The following is a 19,554-nucleotide window of genomic DNA, read 5'->3' on the forward strand; positions in this document are numbered from 1 at the left end:
AATAGGATGAAAAACCAACACATTTCACATCAACTCTCACCATCATGCTGACTTTTGCAGTGGGAGATATCCCTTCTTGCAGCTAATAGTCAAGACAACGTAGACCCTCAGGTGTCTAAATTAGTAGCCTAGAGCCAACACACCCAGGTTTCTCAATCTTGGTACTACTGACATTTGGAGCTGGATAATTATTGTGCTAAACTGTGCTATACATTGTAGGATGTTAGCAGCATACTTGGCCCCTACTTTTCAGATGCCACTAGACTGCCAACCCCTCCAGTGTGACAACTGAAAACATCAGCAGACATTGCCACACATTCCGTTTTGTGGGGATGGGGGGGGGGAGGAGATCACCCTGTTTAAGACTCACTGTACCAGACTCTTCTGCCTTCTCTGAAACTTCTTGATGTCCTCTTCTATTTTTCTCTTTCTATTTAGAGGTAAATATCTAAGTCTTATTTGGGACTTGGACAAATGATAAGTATACCAATTCATCTCAAAGCAGAGGGGCAGCACAGTCACCAGTTCTGCATGTGAATGCTAGAGAGAAGGCTTTATGCTCTGTAGTAACTGAAGGCACATGGTGGCCTCAGAAGCAACTGGCCAATATTGATCTGAAGACTAATCATAGAAGTCTTAGCTGGGAGATGGCTGAGTAGGTAAGGTCTAATGACCTGAGTTTGATGCCTAGATCCCACAAAGTGGCAGGAGAGAAACAACTTCCAAGAATACTTCCTTATACACATACAGAATAACTATTAAAAATAAGTAAACAGGGGCTGGGGGTTGGGTCTCCCAGCTTGGCCTTCACCAGACCGAACAGCAAGCTCCACGGTTTTCTAACAGTTCTTCAGACACAGTTCTCCCTCTGCTGCCTCACTGCAAATGTAGTATGCTGGATCTGAGCTGGTGTGAGGCTTGCTGCTTGACTCCTGAGAAACAGCAGCAAACAGCAAAGGCCCGAGATGCTTTGTATTGGTAAAGTAAAAGGAGTTCTCCAATCATCTGTCACTTGTTATCCTAGAGAACTCCCTACGGAAGCAAGTCTCAGTCCTTCTTGGTACCTTCAAGATGCTCTAAACGTAAAGAGAAGTAAAGCAATGAAAAGAAGGCCAGGAAACTCATGCGGTCTGAAAATGGCCCACGATGCCATGCTTCTATTTTTAAAAAGTCTTAACTTCACTTGAGAGAAATGAAACTTGGGGCACAAAGGGTACCACCTATTATTTGGCTTCAGAGTGTAAGAGTCACAGCATAGAAATTCAAAACAATTGGAGCACCACTGGAGGCAAATCAGATGACCACTCTCCTCTATTTACCAACAGTTGCCATGGTGTAATGGCCCCACCTCGGCTTCTGGATCGAGAATATGGAATTCTCTGATCTCAAATGCTTGTGACGCATGTCACCACTGGGTGAAGCAAGGAAGGGGGAAGAGGGAGGGAGAAGTCACCACAGAAAATCATTTTCACCTTCAACTAGATTAGGGCAACTCTGGAAAATGACACACAGTGCTGATACAACCAAACTTCGGAAAGGGTCTATAAAAGCACAAGGTGTACAACTGAAGCGTTCTTTCTATGGCAAGAGGGACTTTCTTGGGGGGGGTGAATGTTTTCAAAATAATTAACAAAACATGGCAGACAGAAACTAAGCACCAGCACTTTTGGGGCACAGAGGACATACCAGCCTACGAGCCTGCAGTCTGAGAGAGTTGGAAGCAGACTGTGCTCTTTGCTCCAAGCCCATAGCTTACCTCTCTGCTGTGTTTCTGCACCATTTTCTTTGCCTGACACAGTACTTCACACTGCAGACTTTAGGGATCTGTGCTTCCCTTTACAGCATCTGCTCTAACTCAAACCACGATTAACCTAAGGGTTAATGCACAACTTAAGACTATACATGCTTTCCGACAAGGAGCAGTGCAATGTGGGCCACATTCTTTGCATGAAGTTTGTGGTTCCTGGCCTGCTGGTAATGGTGACAGCTGTGCTGGTAACCTAGACCCTGGCTGCTCTTTCAGTGGTGCCCCAGATGAAGCCACAGTAAGATTGCACAACTGCAAAAAATATTTTTTGGCTCATCTGGTTTAGAAAAAAATTGAGTGTGGAAAAACACATGGGTGGAGTCACCCCCAATGGGGAATGTGCACGGTCCTCAGCCTCAGCTAAGTTCTGTTGCTGACGTGATTATGGCTGCAAACTTCCAAATGCTGCTTCTCCCTGGGATCTGATTTACCGAATAAAGCTCGTTCAGGACCTTCATCAAGTCATCTTGGAGCTGCTGGCCAACTTCTTTACTCTGTAAAGAGAAGAGGGAGGAAGGTTAATGGAAAAACAGAAGGAGCTGGGAGGTGGCAGCAAAGGCAGGAGCAGCACAGACTCTACAAACGACACAGACTCAATGACAGCCCATGACTTAACCCAGCCGACCAGATAACCAATTATGGTCCGATTACTCAAAGAGTTTTAATAAATGAAACGAGCTCGTTCTATAGCCCAGTAAAGGTAATCACGTAAAGGGAAAATGGGTTACAGCCTCTGACTTTTCAATTGGTCTCAAGAGCAGGCCTGGAAGCCACATCCTACACAGTAACTGTAGTTAGGTAGAACATGCTTTCTCAGATATTTGCAGGCAAACACTCCATTGGATTACTAAGGCAAGTGAGGGGTACAATAGGATGAGACAGAAAAAAGGATATAAATATCCACGGACTCCAAAGACTCTAAACTCAACAGAAAACTCCAAGCAGGAAGGTACTGATGTCTACCCGAGAGCACACAAACCGCAGAAGCTAGGACCCACAGGACTGGCTGCGCATTCCTTCTCCACAGAAGGAAAAACCACCTAACATGGAGTGCATTTGTGTTTTCTGGCACAGATGTTAAGGGTCACCCAATTCTTGCTTGTTTCATTTCTTTCCCAAACTCCCGAGGCAGTGGTTCTTCAATAATGACTCCCTGCAACAATTAGTTAATACTACCTGACTCGATATGTTGAGGAGCTTCCAACTGGCTAATTCGGAGCAGCAGTAGCTCTCTGATCCTCTGCTGCTGCCCACCCTGGGTTGGCATCTAACCACACAGAACAGGAGGAACAAAAGAATGAGGAAGCAGGAAAGAAATGTATCTTCTATACTGAGTGTTAGAAGCCAAGCCCAAGAAAGCAGAGAATAAAAGCGATTGGTATCACCAAGGTACTGTCCTTCAGATAACTACAACAGCCAAGCACTCGTCTAAATTTTTACTTATCCATACTGAGAACTAAACCTGAGGTCTTGTGGGGGCCAGGCAAGCACTCTACCACTGAGCTGCATCTCCAGCCCCTAAGTGACACTCATCATAGCTCATTTCTGGGGCAAGGGACTAGTCCTTTCCATTCACACTGCTTCTTTCAAGGGGTGTGTGTGTTGGGTGTGCACACATGCCTCCCACAGGGCACACTGGAGACAGAAAACTCGCATGAGTCAGCTCTCCAACATGTAGTTTCTGGCATCAAACTCAGGTTGTCAGGTTTGTTAGCAAGTGCCTTTACCCACTGAGTTATCTTGCCAGCCCAAGTCTGAACATTTTAAAAACTGTTTTGCCACTTTGCTTTTTTTTTTTTTCCTATTAGGGTATTCATTATGGAATATAACATATAACATTCATTATGGAATATATCATGAATAGCTATGTGTTTTGTACTTGGTAATTTTAAAAAGAGGGTGGAAGGAACTTAGCAATCACAACAGTTGCTGCTAGTCTCAGCTATCACTTGCTGTGTGTTTGTTATATTCTTGCTTTGACAAAATACCTTTCAAGAAGCAATTTAAGGGAGGATGCTTTATTGCAGCTCACAGTTCAAGAGGATACATTCCATCTTGTTGGGAAAGGCGTGGTGTCAGGAATGGGGAAGCTGGCGAGTCAGGAAGCAGAGGGTGAACAGGCTGTGAAGATGGACTATAAAACTTCAAGGCCTGTCACCCGTGACCCACTTCTTCCAGGAAGTTCCAACTCCTTAAGGCTCTACAACCTTCCCAAGTAGTGCCATCATCTGGGGGCCAAGTGTCCAAACACATGAGCCTATGAAGGACATTTCCTATTCAAACTACAGCACTTGCTATGATCTGTCTGCTCTGGTCAATTTCTCTGGACTTAATTTCTCTCTGTAAAATGAAAGTCTTTCCCTCTTACTGTAAGATCTGGATCTAGAGGAAAACATAGGGAAGATATTTTAAGATATATGCATTTGCAAGGTCTTTCTGAGAAGGATTCCAGTAGCACAGGAAAAAATTGAGAAAGTGGATTACAGCAAATTGAAAAAGCATTTTGTATAGCAAAGGAAACAACTACCAAAGTGAAGCAAGCCTATAGAATGGGAGAAAAGTCTTTTCCAAGTATGCATCTGGTTATCTAGAATCCACAAATACCATAAAAAAATTAAACACCCAGGTAAGTGATGTTGAGTTTCAAACCCAGGACAAATGGCTAAGGTGCCTATTTAACACACCCCAAAGCCCAAATCATTAATCAATAAATGGGCTGATGAACTGAACAGATAGTTTCTAAAGGAAGAAATACAAATGGCCAGTAAATATCTGGAAACTGCTCAAGATCCTAAGCCATCAGAGAAATGCAAATTAAATTGCTTTTAGATTCTATCACACCCCAGTCAGAATGGTGTCATAAGAAAACAGTAAAAACACATGCTGTGTTCTCAAAAACTAGAATAGAGCTCTATGACCCAGCTATATCAATCTTGGGAATACACCTAAAGTACTATAAGTAAACATACCAGAGACACACGTACATGTATGTTTACTGCTGCACTATTCATAATAGACAGGAAATAGAACTATCCTAGATGGATATCAACAAATGAAGAGAGAAATAAAATGCGGTCAATATACACAAGAAAATTTTATGCAGTCATAAAGAAAAGTGAAGTCATGACTTTTGAAAGAAAATGGACGTAACTGGAAACTATGTTAAGTGAAATAAGTCAAATTCAGAAAAGCAAACACCACACTTGTTCTCTCACAAAGAACCCTGATTTAAAATCATGTGCGGGCCATGAATCTAGGAAGACCATTACCAAAGGGGAGGAAGAGATTTTGAGAGAGCTGGGAACTAGAGTAATGGAATACACGTAATAAGAAAGCAGAAGTTGGTGTTAACTGGGGGAAGAAAGGGAAACAGCTGGAGGGAGGAACATAGGAAGAACTCTGAGGGAGGGAAGCAAGTGAGAACAAATATAACAACACACGTGTTAAGATGCCAGGATGAGCTGGGTGGTGATGGCACACGCCATTAATCCCGGCACTAGGAAGGCAGAGCCAGGTGGATCTGTGAGCTCGAGGCCAGCCTGATCTACAGAGTGAGTTCCAGGACAGCCAGGGCTACACAGAGAAACCCTGTCTTGAAAAGGGGGGCGGGGGATGAAACTCACTACTTTATATGCTAACCTAAAATAGTAATTAGAAGAAAAAAAAAAGACCTTTTCCAAGTGTCCTAGTTTGGTTTCTCTGATGCTATGATAAAACACTGATCTAAATCAACTTAGGGGAAGAAAGGGTTGATGTGGCGTATACAGCCCCATGTCCATCACTGAGGGAAGCCAGGGCAGGAGCTCAAGGTAGGAACTGGGGACTCGGAGGGATGCTGCTTACTGGTTAGCTTCCAGGTTCACATTCAGCTAAATTTCTTATACAGCCCAGGCTTACCTGCCTAGAAATGGTAATGCCCACAGTGGGCTAAGCATTCTTACATCAATTAGCAATTTAAAAACATCTCACAGACATGCAACAGGACAACCTGACAGGGGCAATTCCTCACCCGAGGCTCCCTCTTCCCAGATTGTGTCAAGCTGACAGCTGAAGCTTACTATGACACCAACCTCCACCACTCTATGGTTCTACACGATGTTTTGCCTGTCTCCTTATTGTAAGAAATATTAAACATTAGCCTTTTCTGTCAAACATATAAGACTTTTGTTTACAGCAAAGAATTCAAATCTTTATCTCCCCCACCTTGTAAAACGTGTATGTAAATGCTTTAATCCCCCACCCAGTAAAACTCTTATTCATACAAAGGCCCTGCTGCATTCATGGAACTCATGTGGCTGGCCCCTTTCTTATTTCCTTTGTGCTGATTCTTATAAAGCTAGCCAATCATGAAAGAGAGAGGTGGGACCCTCTCCAATGGAAAAGACAATCAGCATCTGCTTTAGAAGAAAAACCAAGAACATTTCCTGGCCTTGTGTGCTTGATCAAGAATAAAATTTCTCTTGTTCACACTTGATCAATATTAAAGTTTTGCCTATAAAGACACTTCAGTTGGAATGGTGGTCTCTTTCTTGGTGGCTCAAACTTATTTCTAACAGTATGCCCATATCAGAGCCAAAGAGGCTGGCTTCCGAGCAGAGTAAAAGGCAATGCACAAGTTCTCTACAAGGACCCAGATGAAAGCAGAAACGAAAGCTGCAGGGACATCTTGCCTGTTTTAGATTTCCTATTACTAGTACCTTTCACTCAGTAACCTGGGAAAGAGGGCAGTTTTCAACTGCTGGGAAAAGCCACAAGAAAGAATGCATCTCATGTACAACTTTACCCTGCAACCCCTCCCATGGTGAGGAAGGCTGAGCTCCACAGAAGCAACAGGCAAGCAGGTAGGTGAAGAGAGGAGAAAATGACTCACATCTGCCCCAGAATCAATGCCAGCGGTGACCATGAGTATCACTATCAACTGCCCACCCTCCTGCTACAGCAGCAACCCTTCCCAGCCTTCTAGCCCTTCTCACCCCATCCTTATGCTTAAATGAGATAGGACCCTTCCCTATGCTATGCTGCTTAGCTGTGACTTAAATAAACTAGCAGGAGTCCAGGAGTGGGAAGAGGAAGAGAGGGGGAGAGGAGGGACAGTCTAACCAATAAAACAGCAATTAAGACAGGCAGATGTTTCCTTTTGTGTTCTGATTAGTCGGGAGGACCAATGAACTATTACCCCTGTTTATTTGAACAAGTTGCTGAAGCAATCAGATTTACCACTCCCCTCCGGCTGGGCGGGGCTGGGCACACACGTGTAGCTAGTTCAATTAAAATATACAATGAAAGCTCCTAATAGGAGCATCGCTGACCCAGAAGTCAGGCAGGAACTGGCCAGCGTCTCTCCTTCCACAGATGATAAAAGGCCACCTGTTCTCTATCTCAGAAGCCTTAACTGCATGCCTTCAGGGAGAGCACGGCATCAGGAAGTGCTTCCGCACAGCTCTCTTCAGAGGGGTTGGAGGAGCTGGGAAGCTAAGAGGGAGCCCCACCCAAAGACAAGGAGCACATTTGTTCCTAGGAACAACAAAACTCATGCAGGCCAGTACAAGACAGTGGGGGCTGCAGAGCTTCCCCTTCTCTAGAAAGAAGCAAAGGGGTTTCTAGGCAGGGAAGAAACGGAATTCACAGTGCAGTCTTTGTGCACCAACACACAGCCTGGATCTCTTTTCTTTAAAATTTCTTGGAAGAGAATGAGTCATCTAAACATTGCAGGAAACCAAACAGAAGTTGGGGGGCGGTGGGGGGGGGTTAACTTTGGGTAAAGTTTTTCTTTTGAATGTTTGCATAGTTATCTTTGTCTGAAAAAAAAAAGAAAAAGAAAAGAAAGGTGGCTAAATTTAGAATAGAAATGTGGCGCAATTAACAATAGAATAGGAAGTGTGATGGTGTGCTCAGATCTGGATCTTTTATTTTAAAACTTATCACAACCTTTTTTGGCCAGTGTGGGAGCCCCACTCTGCCTGCTACAAAAGCAGGGATAGTCAGAAAAGAGATTGCAACAACAGCTCCTTCCAGCTGTGTGCTTCCAAAACCAGCAAGAAGTCTTCCTTTTCTAACAGTTAAGGGTTGGACACAGCCTCATCTCTGCATTGTCCCAAAGCTCGCCGCAGCGGCCCCCCGCCCCAACCCCCATGTGCCCAAGAGTAAGGCAGCAGAAATGTGTGCTCCCCTCTGCTTGAATGTAGGACTGTCACTCATTCCTTTTGGGGGGGGGGTTATTTTTATTATTTTTAATTCTGTATAAGTGTGCATGTCTTCGTGCGGATATGTGCAAATGAGTGTAGATGCCTGAGGAGGCCAGAGGCATCGGATCCCGGGGTCTGTAGTTCCAGACAGTTGTAAGCTGGCAGACGATGTGGGTTCTGGGACCTAACTAACCTCTGGAGGAGTAACAGTGCTCTTAACCGCTGAGCCTTCTCTGCGGCTCCTTCCCCCATCTTTGCACTCTCTTAAATCAATCTAGTTCCTGACTGTCAGTGGGTTTGTCTGTTAGCTTAAACCAACCAAACAAACAAAAATCCCACCAATTATAAATGGGTTCTGAAGTTAGTCTGCACCAGAAGAATCATTGAGTATTTAATTTTCTACTTATTCAGACTAGCATAGTGTAACATGCCCTTCTACCTTACAAAACCTTTACTACCACAGAATCCCTCCTTATTTGTGTGTGTTATGAAAGTGTGCCTCTGCCATGTGGTAGGAGCTAATTTCAGTTGGTCCCAAGGCTGAAGCTGTCAGCAGGTAGAAACAGCAGGGTCATTTAATTCTGTGACATGAGCCTGTATCAGCAGTTTTCCAAAAAAGGATCCAATTTTCAAGTGCACAAATCTCCATCAGTGCTAGCTAGCACCCTCTCTTCACCCCAAAGATATATCAGAGGCCTACTGTTTAAAAAACAAAACAAAACAAAAACCTAGTTTAAAACTGAATGGACATTTCCAGATCACAGAGGAAAGGGTTATAAATGTTCTATTAAGCTCTGCAGCAGGAGACATGCCCCAAATCCAGGGTGGAGGTTTCAGGGGCACTCTTTTTCAAAGAGTTCCTGAGCTGGCACTTTGCCCAGAATGCTTTGAAAGGTTAGGATAGAGCTTAAGGGAGTGGTCTATTAGGTATCAGGGCCAATGTTAGTGACGGTGGTAAATGAACCGGGCTGGCCTCTCCCATCCAACTCATTTAACAAAAACACGGTGTAGTGGGGGTTATTGTTATAGGGGTGCAGAGTGGTGACCTAGCTGAGAAATAACTTCTAAATTTCCCTTCCACCATATTTCCTTGCCTGTGTGTAAAAAGGGCCTTGCTAGTGTCCACTCACTCACTGACTTGGAAATCAACAAGGAGTCGAGTAAGGTTGAACTCCATCAGGACCCTACCCTCTGGGGAGATCGAGATCATACAATATACAATAGAGTGCTAGGGCTATGCTTTGGTGGTAGAAGCCTTGCTTACCAGCTCAAGGCCTCAGTGGTGACTCTTTAGTATGACAAACAATAACAATAGTAATTATACTGCAGCACAGATATTTTAAAGAAAGGTTGGCTTGGAGTTGCCACATGAGAGACACTGGGAGTGCTTTGATATTCTGAATATGGGTAGGAGGCAAGGGGGTTCAGTTTTGAAATTATAATCCAGTATTCTACAATGAAAATCTATGTGTAGCGCATAGTGACTTCTTGTATTTCCTATTCTTTTCTACTTTTTAAATACTAGTCATAACTCACTAAATTTAAAGTGACAGGATTAGAGCCCACCAACCAAGACAGGAGTTAAATAACTTCTCCTCTTGAGATAGCTGATTACAGTTCAAAGTAGGTTTAGGTTTAATTACTGGATTCTGGAAAGGGGGAAAGACAGCTGGATTTTAGAGAATGTACCAAAAAAAAAAAAAAACCATCAGCAAATATTTATAGAACATCTATTATATGTCATATACTTGTGGCTTGAATATAAAACAGAGAGTTTAAAAGTTCACAGTCTGCTGAGAAAGATAGACACTGACCTGATGTCTGAGCCTATCAGAATGTAATTCTTTCCATCTCAAAGGCATTAATAGAAATGGAATGATCTTAGTTTAAGGATTTTTTTCCCCTTATCTCAGTCAAGCTTGCCTGAAAGAGAAACCTGAGTTCTCAGAAATCCAGCTATTACACAGTAAATCCTTCTACTTTGCATTTGCCTTTCTAATTACAAATGGCTGTTCCAGTCTTGACGACACTGCTTCAGTATAAGTCAATCTCAAAAGCTTATATATTGGCTAAAAAATAATGTTTGTAATCTTTTGAGTTTGTAAGCACCATAAAAACTAATCCCACCAATAGCCATTTCACTCAGAAGTTAATGGATATAGTTGAATTTTCCCAGGAAAAGAAAGTCATATTATAGAAGAAACCTGACACACTATAAATCCGAAACTACTTGTTTCAGATTCTTATTGAATTATCTAAAAAAAATAAAACAACAACAACAACAACAAAAAACCATAGTATTAAAAGAACCCCAAAGCCACTAAAATATAAAATCACTGAAAACCAATGGAGGAGAGATATCTCTTGAGAAGCTTACACCTCTATCTTGACTATACACTCCAATTGATTGATTTGTTTGTTTATCTGACACAGGCCAGGCAGGTCTCAATCTTCCTGTGCACCAAAGACGACCGTCAGCTTTTGAATGCTCCTGCCTTGGGTTCCTGTGTGCTGGGGTTACAAGCCTACACTACTATACCTAACTACTGTCCTTTTCTGGAGCTTTCTTTCTCCCTTCCCTTCCCTCCCCTCCCCTTCCCTCCCCTCTCCTTCCTTTCCCCTCTCCTCCCCTCCCCTCCTCACCCTCCTCTCCTCTCCTCCCCTTCTAATTTTGCCTAAATTTACACCAAAATCTTAATAATAACTCAAAACGGTAAAACAAACAAAACCCCAAAATCAAATGGAAGAAACAGATAGGTCCCAAATCAATAATAATACAGAGTGATTTTGATACCCCATTCTCATATTTAAATAGGTCATCCATAGAGGAGCCAGAGAGGTCAAGGACACCACAAGAAAGCCCACAGAATCACTATCTGGGCTCACAGGGGCACAGAGACTGAACCGACAACCAGGAGCCTGCATGGGACTCACCTAGGCCCTCTGCATGTGTGACAGTTGCGTAGCTTGGTCCTCCTGTGGGACTCCTAACAGTGGGAGCAGGGGCTGTCTCTGACTCTTTTGCTGGCTTTTAGGACCCTATTCCTTACACTAGGTTGCCAGGCCCAGCCTTAATACAAGGGGAGGTACTTAGTCTTACTGAAACTCAATATGCCATGTTTTGTTGATATCCATGGGAAGCCTGTCCTTTTCTGAATAGAAATGGAGAAGGAATGAATTGGGGCTTGGGAAGGGGGAGTTGGGGTGGGGGAAGGCCTGGGAGAAGAGGAGGGAGGGGAAACTTGCAGTCAGGATGTAAAATAAATATATATATTTAAAAAATAAATAAAATCCATACTGAAAAAACAGCAAAGAAGCCTCAGGACTAAACTACACCATAGTTCAAATGGCTTTAGCAGATAAAGACAGAATATTCCATCCAAAAGTTATAGAATACAAGTTCTTAGCATCTCATGTGCCCTCCTCTAAAGTATGCCGCATTCTAGCCACAAAGCACGTCTCACAACATACAAAAGAACTGGAATAAAATTAATTATATCTTATTCTATCAGAGTAGAATTAAGCAAGAAAACAATAGTAACAGCAATCATAAATTATTGAAAAATACGTATATGGAAAAATACACTCTAAGATGAGAAATCAGAAATTTAAAAATTCTTGGAATCAAATGAAAATAAAAGCAAAACTCACCAAAACATATAAAATATAGCTTAGGTAGTCCTAAGAAGAAAGTTTATAGCTATGAGTACTTACATTAAAAAAAATATAAAACAACAACAAAAGCTCAAACCTAATAATATACTTTGAGACCTTAGGAAAAAACAAGAACATATCAAACCCCAAAGCAGTGGACAATAAAAGCAGAAATTAATAAAATGGACACTAAAAGAGTAACACAAAGAACTAATCAAAGAGGGTTTTTTTTTGTAAAAATAAATATGACTTCTATTTCATTAGCTGATGAGATAGAAGACTCAAATTAATAAAATTCAGAGATGAAAAGGAGGAGGCTATTATAGATTCCAATGATATCTGTAGAATCATTAGTGCTTAATATGAAAAGTTACATTCCTGAAAATTTAGAAGAAATGGTAAATTCCTGTACTGGGCTACTAACACTAAATAAAAAAGACACAAGTCCGTAACAATAACTGAGAATGGAGTACAATAACATCTCCCAACAATGAAAATGCCAGGGTCAAAAGGATTTGCCACCAAATTTTACCACGAGTTTCAAGAACAGCGAACACCAATACTCTATCTGTTCTAGCCAAGGAAGGGAGGGAACACTGTGTTAAACTTTCTATGAAGTCACCATTTCCTAGATACCCAATCAAGACAAGATACAACAAAAAGAGAAAACCATACAGACCAATTTTCCCATGAACACTGAAACAAAAATGTTGTAAGCTGAATTTCAGAATGAATTAAGATTATATACATGACCAAGTTTTGTTTTTATTCCAGGGGTTTAGTTCAACATATGCAAATCATTAAGTATGATATAACATATAAGTAGATTTAAGGACAGAGTCACGTGAGCATCAAGCAAATGCAGAAAAGGCCTCTGACAAAATTCAACATCTCTTCATGATAAAAGCTCAGAAGAAACAAGAAAAAAAATAACTTCACTATAATAAAAGCTACATGATAAACTCATAGCCAAGATTATACTGCATAGGGAAAAACAGGCTCCCCCCCCCCTCCAAAAAAAAAAAAAAAAAAACCTGGACCCTACTGCATTTTCTAAGTGAAACAGGTAATCCAAACAAGAATGAATTACACTGGACTGGGACAGGTCAATGGGAGTAGGAGGCAGGGAGATACTGAAGGCCACCTGTTCTCTCCAGACGTCTAATAGCAGAGCCTGAACTTCATGTGTGTTCCGGCCTCTTAGAAAGACACATCCAATACTAAGAAAATAAGCTCAGAACAACATCCATGAAAGAAAAGTCACATCTAAGTTTTCCCTTTTAAGTCATCATCGTAGTTGCTGTCTTGGCAAATCTCCACCTGTTGTTACTCATCAGGATAATGCCTTGAATATGTCTTCAGGTTCTGATCTCATTCCAAAAACATTTATTGAAGTTATTCTGAAGGTAAACGCCTACCGCATTTCCAAGGCTGGATATCTGAAGCACTGAAATTGTATCTAGGTGTATTTGGGCATCCTCAAATAGACTGGGACACACAAGGAACAAAAGACACAAAGGCAAAGAGGACACCAATCCCTCAGTAGACATCAAATGAACTCAGGAAGAAAAGCAAGCAATGGCTTAGAAAGAAAGGGAGCCAGCATAGTGAGGTGCTTGCAAGCATATGCCCTCCTACAACAGCAAATCCCAGGAGCTGGGAAGTCAGAAGAAGGCCTGCGTGGTTCCCAGATGGCTGGGCTGGGACAAGAGGTAACAGAGCTCATCTGAAAGTTGGCAAGCGAACACTGAGAAGAGGAAAGCAGCCTGGTAGGAAATGAAACAGTCAGCAGCACCCTACAGGAAATGCCTAAATGAGAAAACTGCTGATTAAATGAGAAAGAGGAACTGAGCAGTAAAGCCAATTCATCAGGAATCAGTGTAGTGTTAGGAGTCTTGACTTGCCTTAGAATCCCAATATAGAGAAAGGAAGAAGCTCCAGAGGGTTCAATCATGAACACAACACTTCCCTGACACTTCAGGCGTCAGGGTGGCATCTAAGAGGAACATATTGCCAACTTTAGAGTACTGGGTAGATCTCCCCAGCTACACTGGTGGTATACAGCCTCTTGTCTTTGTGCGCACTGATTACAGGTGCACCTATTCCCATCTGTCATGGCCCATCAACACTTTTTAAAAATTGAGATCCTTGCACACACCTTTAATCGCAGCAATCAGAAGGCAGCGGCAAGTAGATCTCTGTGAGTTCAAGGTCAGCCTGGTCCATAGAGCAAGTTCCAGGACAATCAAGGCAGCCTGGTCCATAGAGCAAGTTCCAGGACAATCAAGGCTACACAAGAAACCATGTTTCCAAAAACAACAACAACAAATCCATTTCCTTTTGGATAGAACCTTCCCTCTTACTAATACCTCACTCACTCCATGAAAAAAAAAAATCATTAAACTGTGAGAAAGGAAAAGTCAGAGTTTGGGCTCTGATACTTCACCAACAGCTGTAAATGTAACTCAGTGGTACAGTGTGGACAAAGCCTGGAGGGTGGGGGTTCATCTCCAGCACTGGTTTGGGGCCGTGGTGTGTGTGGGGGGGAATGGACACGGACGGATGCACACACACACAAACACACACACACACACACACACACACACACACACACACACACACACACACACACACACGATGGACGACGACACACCCAGGGATGGAAAAAACTACAGTCTAACAAGATTTTTTTACCTAAAAGTTTCACTTTTTCCTCTCCAATATATACTTAAACTTTAAATGATCCATGTACATTTCAAGTGGTGAGCAGAGCTGCTGTCCATGGATCTTTCAAAGACTGTATACTCACCCTAATGGCTGGACACAGGACTCAAGTCACTAAAGTTAAGTTTGTTTTTCAGTATTTGTAATGAATTGTTTCATTTCATTCACCTAGAAAAGTATTTTGCCTCTGAATTCTGTCCGTTTGAAAAATTTGTATCATTCAAGCTGCGTTAGTACCTTTCAAAGACTGTATATTCACCTCAACGGCTAGACACAGTATTCAAGTCACTATGGTCAAGTTTGTTGTTTTCCAGTATTTTTAATGAACTTTTTTTGTTTCATTCACCTAGAAAAGTACTTTGTCTCTGAATTCTGTCCATTTGAAAAACTTGTATTGTTCAAGCTGTATTATTAAACATATATTTCTTCTTGGTAACTTGACTTTTTATGAGGAAATGTCTCTTCCTATTTAATAATACTTTTCTACATTACAATCTACTTGGTCTGAATTTGTTAGTTATGTTTTTCTATTATTTAAACCATTCTGTATCCTTATATTTAAAATGTATTTGTTCTTTCTCTCTCTCCTTTTTTTCAGACAAGGTCTCACTAAGTATGCAGTCCAGTTAGCCATGAACTGAATTACACAGCCTAGGCTGGCCTCTAGCTTGGAATCCTCTTGCCTCAGGTTCATGAGGCTTGGGATTATAGGGTGACCTATTATACCTAACTTGTATTTATTCTCTTGTAAGTAACAAATAGTGCATGGGGGAAAATGACAGAAAACTATACTTGCCTTTTCATTTGCATAAGTCAGTTTATACTTATAAATACTGATACATTCAAGTTTAAATCTACTAACTTACTGTTTGTTATCTAATCTATCCAGCTCATTCATGTTCCCCTTCTCTCTCTCTCTCTCTCTCTCTCTCTCTCTCTCTCTCTCTCTCACCTAAAATGGCATATCTAAATATGCAACCATAACACTGAACACAGGGATTACTTTGTTGTAGCCTTCACCAGGTTTGATGCACTTCTAGATTCCTGATAAACACCGTGTGTAGCAGGAATCTTAAAGAGTCTTATTAATAAAATCAAACCCGAGCCAGGTGTTGGGGTGAGCTGGAAGATCAGAGAACCAGAACAAATCACAGCTACCTCACCTCGCCGGATCCAGAATGGGTTTCAGCTGAACTGCTGCTAGAAGCCTGAAAGCTTAACCAGCCAAATGCTTCTAGTTTCTGGTCCTTTCGCCTTATATACCTTTCTGCCTTCTACCACCACTCCCTGGGATTAAAGGCTCGCTTTCTGGGATAAATAAAGGCGTGTGTCACCATGCCTGGCCGTTTCCAATGTGGCCTTGAACTCACAGAGACCCAGAGGAATTTCTACCTCTGGAGTGCTAGGATTAAAGGCATGAGTGCCACCATTTTCTAGCCTCTGTATCTAGTGGCTGTCCTGTCTCTGCCCCCAGATAAGTTTATTAGGGTGCACAATATTTTGGGGAACACAATAGCACCACAACTGTGCTACGTGCTTTACTTGTAGGAACAAATGGCTAATGGCAACAATGAAGGGTTGCCACACTTAGGCTTTCAAGTTGTTCCCTTCTCAAGCCATTCTGGGAAAACAAGAGCGAGACAAACCTCAGGTTTTAAATATAGTTCCTCTTATTTCCCCAGGGCTTCTCAAAACTCAAATCTATAAAGAGAAGGAGATTGAATCTAACCCAAATAAAGGGCATCTTTTGAAATCAGTTAGGTGATGAAAAATCAAATCTTAGGGATCATTTGGTGACTTAAATTCCACCTAATGGGGGAATTCTACACAAAGCTCTGGAAATCAACATATAAACAAGCCTTAACCAGGGCCAGGCATGACACATACCTAGAAAATCCTAGCACTGGGGAAGCAGAGACACAAGGATCCTTGGGGCTTGTTGGCCGGCGAGTGTTGCTGAACTGGGGAGCTTCAGAAGTGAGAAACCCTATCGCAAAAACCAAGGTCAAGGGGCAGGCAAGATGGCTCAGTGGGGAAACCTGAGTTCAGTTCCCAGGAACCACATGGCAGATGGAGAGAACCACCTCCTACAGATTGTCTTTCCATTCCTCCTGTCACTGCTACCACACTGCAGTCTCTCACTGCCCCATCCGTGACTCTGAAACCTTTCATGTTCTCAAGTACTCTCACAATAAAGTTCCAGCTCTTTAGCCTGGAACACAGGGTTCATTTTAGCATTGTTTCAAACAACTCATCAACCCAGTGATTTAGCTGACCACCTTGTTCACCACCACTCTCCTGACTGAAAGTCTTGAAAGCCTGTTCCTTCCACATGCAGCATTCTATTCCAGCTTCTCTTTCAAAGTCACAAACTACCTTTCCATCTAAGAACTATTAAAATCCTTTTCACTCACTAAAAATCCAGCTCAAATTTCACCTTGCTACTAGGCACATGTATGCCAGTATATAGATAAAACAATGTTCATGTTGGTTGTAAGTGGAAAAATATCCACCCATCAAAAACAAAAACAAGGGTTTGGGGACTTAGCTCAGTGGTATGGTGCTTGCCTAGCAAGCGCAAGGCCCTGGGTTCGGTCCCCAGCTCTGGAAAAAGAAAAAAAAAGAAAGAAAGAAAAAGAAAAACCCATCACCAAAAAGCCAGCTCAAATGCTCACCAAAATAAAATAAAGAAATGTAATATATTCATAAGCAGAATTCAATAGTAATATAGATGTTAAGGCAGACCTTTATAAAATAGGAATAAACCATGCCATACAAAAAAAGGTTAAGACTTCAGCCTCAGCCTGTAGAAAGTGGAGATGAAAGAAAGAAAGTCGACGACTGGATGGCTTGCTCAATGATGTCCAGAGATTTCATAAACTATGCTTCCACAATGGTGCTTCTAGGTGGGTGAATACATGGGGGTGCAGCTGGGAGGGTGGTGTACCTGGGGAGGCCATGAAAGCTCTGAATTCTAAATTTTGTCCTGATCTCTAGTTGTGCTGTAAATTGTTTTCCTGAGTTCTGTGGGTTGATGTAGCAAATGATCAAACATGTGGAGAAGTGTTACAGAAATTTTATTTTATAGTTAATACATTAGAACCACAGGTGACAACCTGAACTTTTCAACCTGGGCATCTGAAGGGAAGTGGGCAGTCTTGTAGAACTGAGCCCTTAGCCTGTAAACTGTGTGCTAACTACAGACAGCAAATACTAGACATGAAGTAAACTACAGGGTACCCTGTTGACATCTTCAAGGAAACAGAGACATGCTTAGTGTAAGGAAGTCTCCATACACATGGCATCGGAAGTAAAGTACTGAAAGTAATAGGAGCATTGAAAAGAAAATGTTTGCCTAGTCAATAAATAAAATTTGTAGCATGAATCACCACAAAAATGAAACTATGTTGTTTAGAGGCAATACTAAGGGATATAATTAAAGAAAGACAAGAAAATAATTATCACAAATTAAGACAGCAGGAGTGATACAAAGGGCTGTAGTTCAAGAAGAGCACACACACTAGAACCTTTTAAGTGCTGCTAAAAAGTTCAATGAATTGACCTGTGTGAGCAGTCACTTCAGAATATGGTTTATAATTGCTCATTCATTATATGCTACTTAACATACTTTTCATCTCATAAATTTCAAAAACTAGGGGTGAGGAGTTCTACGATTAATAATATCTTAGAAGGCCCCAGGAATGGTGTTTGGGGTGTTGGATAGTATTACTGGCTCACCGTCTTTACTAAACAAGCAAGCTATCGATGAAAATTTCCTTTAGAACCTGACTGTATTCTTCAGCCACTACTACCTATGCCATCATGTGTCTACACTGCTACGATTAGAGTTATTCATACAAATGTCTTCCTTCCTTTCAACAACAACAGGAGTTTCTGAAGGATCTGGATTTAATTATGCAATTAGTAATTAAAACAATAATTATACCTTCTACTCAGTGCTTAATACGTGCTAATTTATGGCATAACTTCATTTAACTGTTGTAACAATTTTATCACTATCTCAATTTATAGATGTTAAATCTTAACAAGGTCAAGCAATTCATCCAGGGAACAGCTACTAAATGGCAGAATTGGAATTTGAGCTCACAAACTGTTCCACACTATCCATACTATGTATTCTCATCTTAAATAAGTCTTACTGGATGAAAACAAGGGGAAGAAAGTCCATAAACTTTGAAAGCAAGAAAGAGAATGATATCATATCTCTCCCTCAAGGATCTTTGAGGAAGATGGGATGGAAAAAATAATAAGAGCCAAAGGTCCTAGATAGCATCAAGGAAATAGTGTTTTTCAGACACAACAGGGCAGATGCAAATATGAACTCACACTATTTTGACAGCATGCACAAGACCCTTGCAAGCTCAAGCAAGACAAAATTCCAGTAGGGAAGAGGTTAGGTGGGCATAAAATTCCATCACCAGCTGAGGAGCTACTGGCATTTAACAGCTGCTAGGAGAGGGCGTCAGTTTTTCTTAATGATGTGACCCCTAGTAGGTCAACCGTATTCCAGAGCATGCTCTACTCTCAACAGTAGTTGGGCCACACAAACTGGACAAGAAAAAGAGAAAGAAAACTCAAAGTTAGGTTGCGTAGGAAGGAGAGGACGGCTATTAGATGGGAGGGGGAAGTATGAATATGATCCAAATACATTGCAAGAAATGCTCAACGAATTAATAAAAACAGTATTTAAAAAGGTAGTACAAAAGAATATTATTTGTGTATCAAATGTTAGAGTGATGACAGGAAAATGCAACCACAGGCCTTTCTGTATTTCTGCTTTTTTGGGCCAGGATTATTTCTCAACTTGGAAATGAACAGCATGGCCTCAGCTGGCCTCTCATCTGGTCAGCTCTACCCACCAACTCCATGTCTCAAGCATGTACGGAACTATAGGTCATGGTCATACTTAACAAGAACATTCATTCTTCACAGGCACTATGGGATTCTAAAAAATGTCCACTGTGTCTGTGTGCCTTTTTTTCAAATGCCCCCTCCCAATTTAATTAAGATGTCCTTTTATCTTGTAGATTAGATTGTCAGTTCCACATTCCTTATGGATTAAGGGCTTCACAGTCAAATATGCAGGGTTGAAATAAACAAATTGAAAAGCTAGGGATAGGCTCTTCAAGCCAGAGCACGTCAATCTTCTATATAAACTTAGAC

General features: G+C 41.6%; 1 protein-coding gene across 30 annotated transcripts in view; it reads right to left on the minus strand.

Moving 5' to 3' along the window:
- Positions 1–19,554, minus strand: part of Srgap2 (SLIT-ROBO Rho GTPase activating protein 2) — a 220,056-nt gene that overhangs the window by 66,975 nt on the left and 133,527 nt on the right. For 28 of the 30 annotated variants that reach the window (XR_013043236.1, XR_013043233.1, XR_013043235.1 and 25 more), the window contains one exon: positions 2,239–2,301. Coding sequence is in view for 15 of the 30 variants with exons in the window: in XM_042258095.2 (XP_042114029.1) it covers positions 2,239–2,301 (63 nt within the window). In the remaining 15 variants the exon portion in view is untranslated. Of the gene's footprint in view, positions 1–1,064; positions 1,359–2,238; positions 2,302–19,554 lie in introns of those variants that run through there. The other 2 variants (XM_042258099.2, XM_076547343.1) reach the window with 2 other exon arrangements.

Source organism: Peromyscus maniculatus, chromosome 11, assembly GCF_049852395.1.
Source record: "Peromyscus maniculatus bairdii isolate BWxNUB_F1_BW_parent chromosome 11, HU_Pman_BW_mat_3.1, whole genome shotgun sequence".
Classification (NCBI taxonomy): Eukaryota; Metazoa; Chordata; class Mammalia; order Rodentia; family Cricetidae; genus Peromyscus; species Peromyscus maniculatus.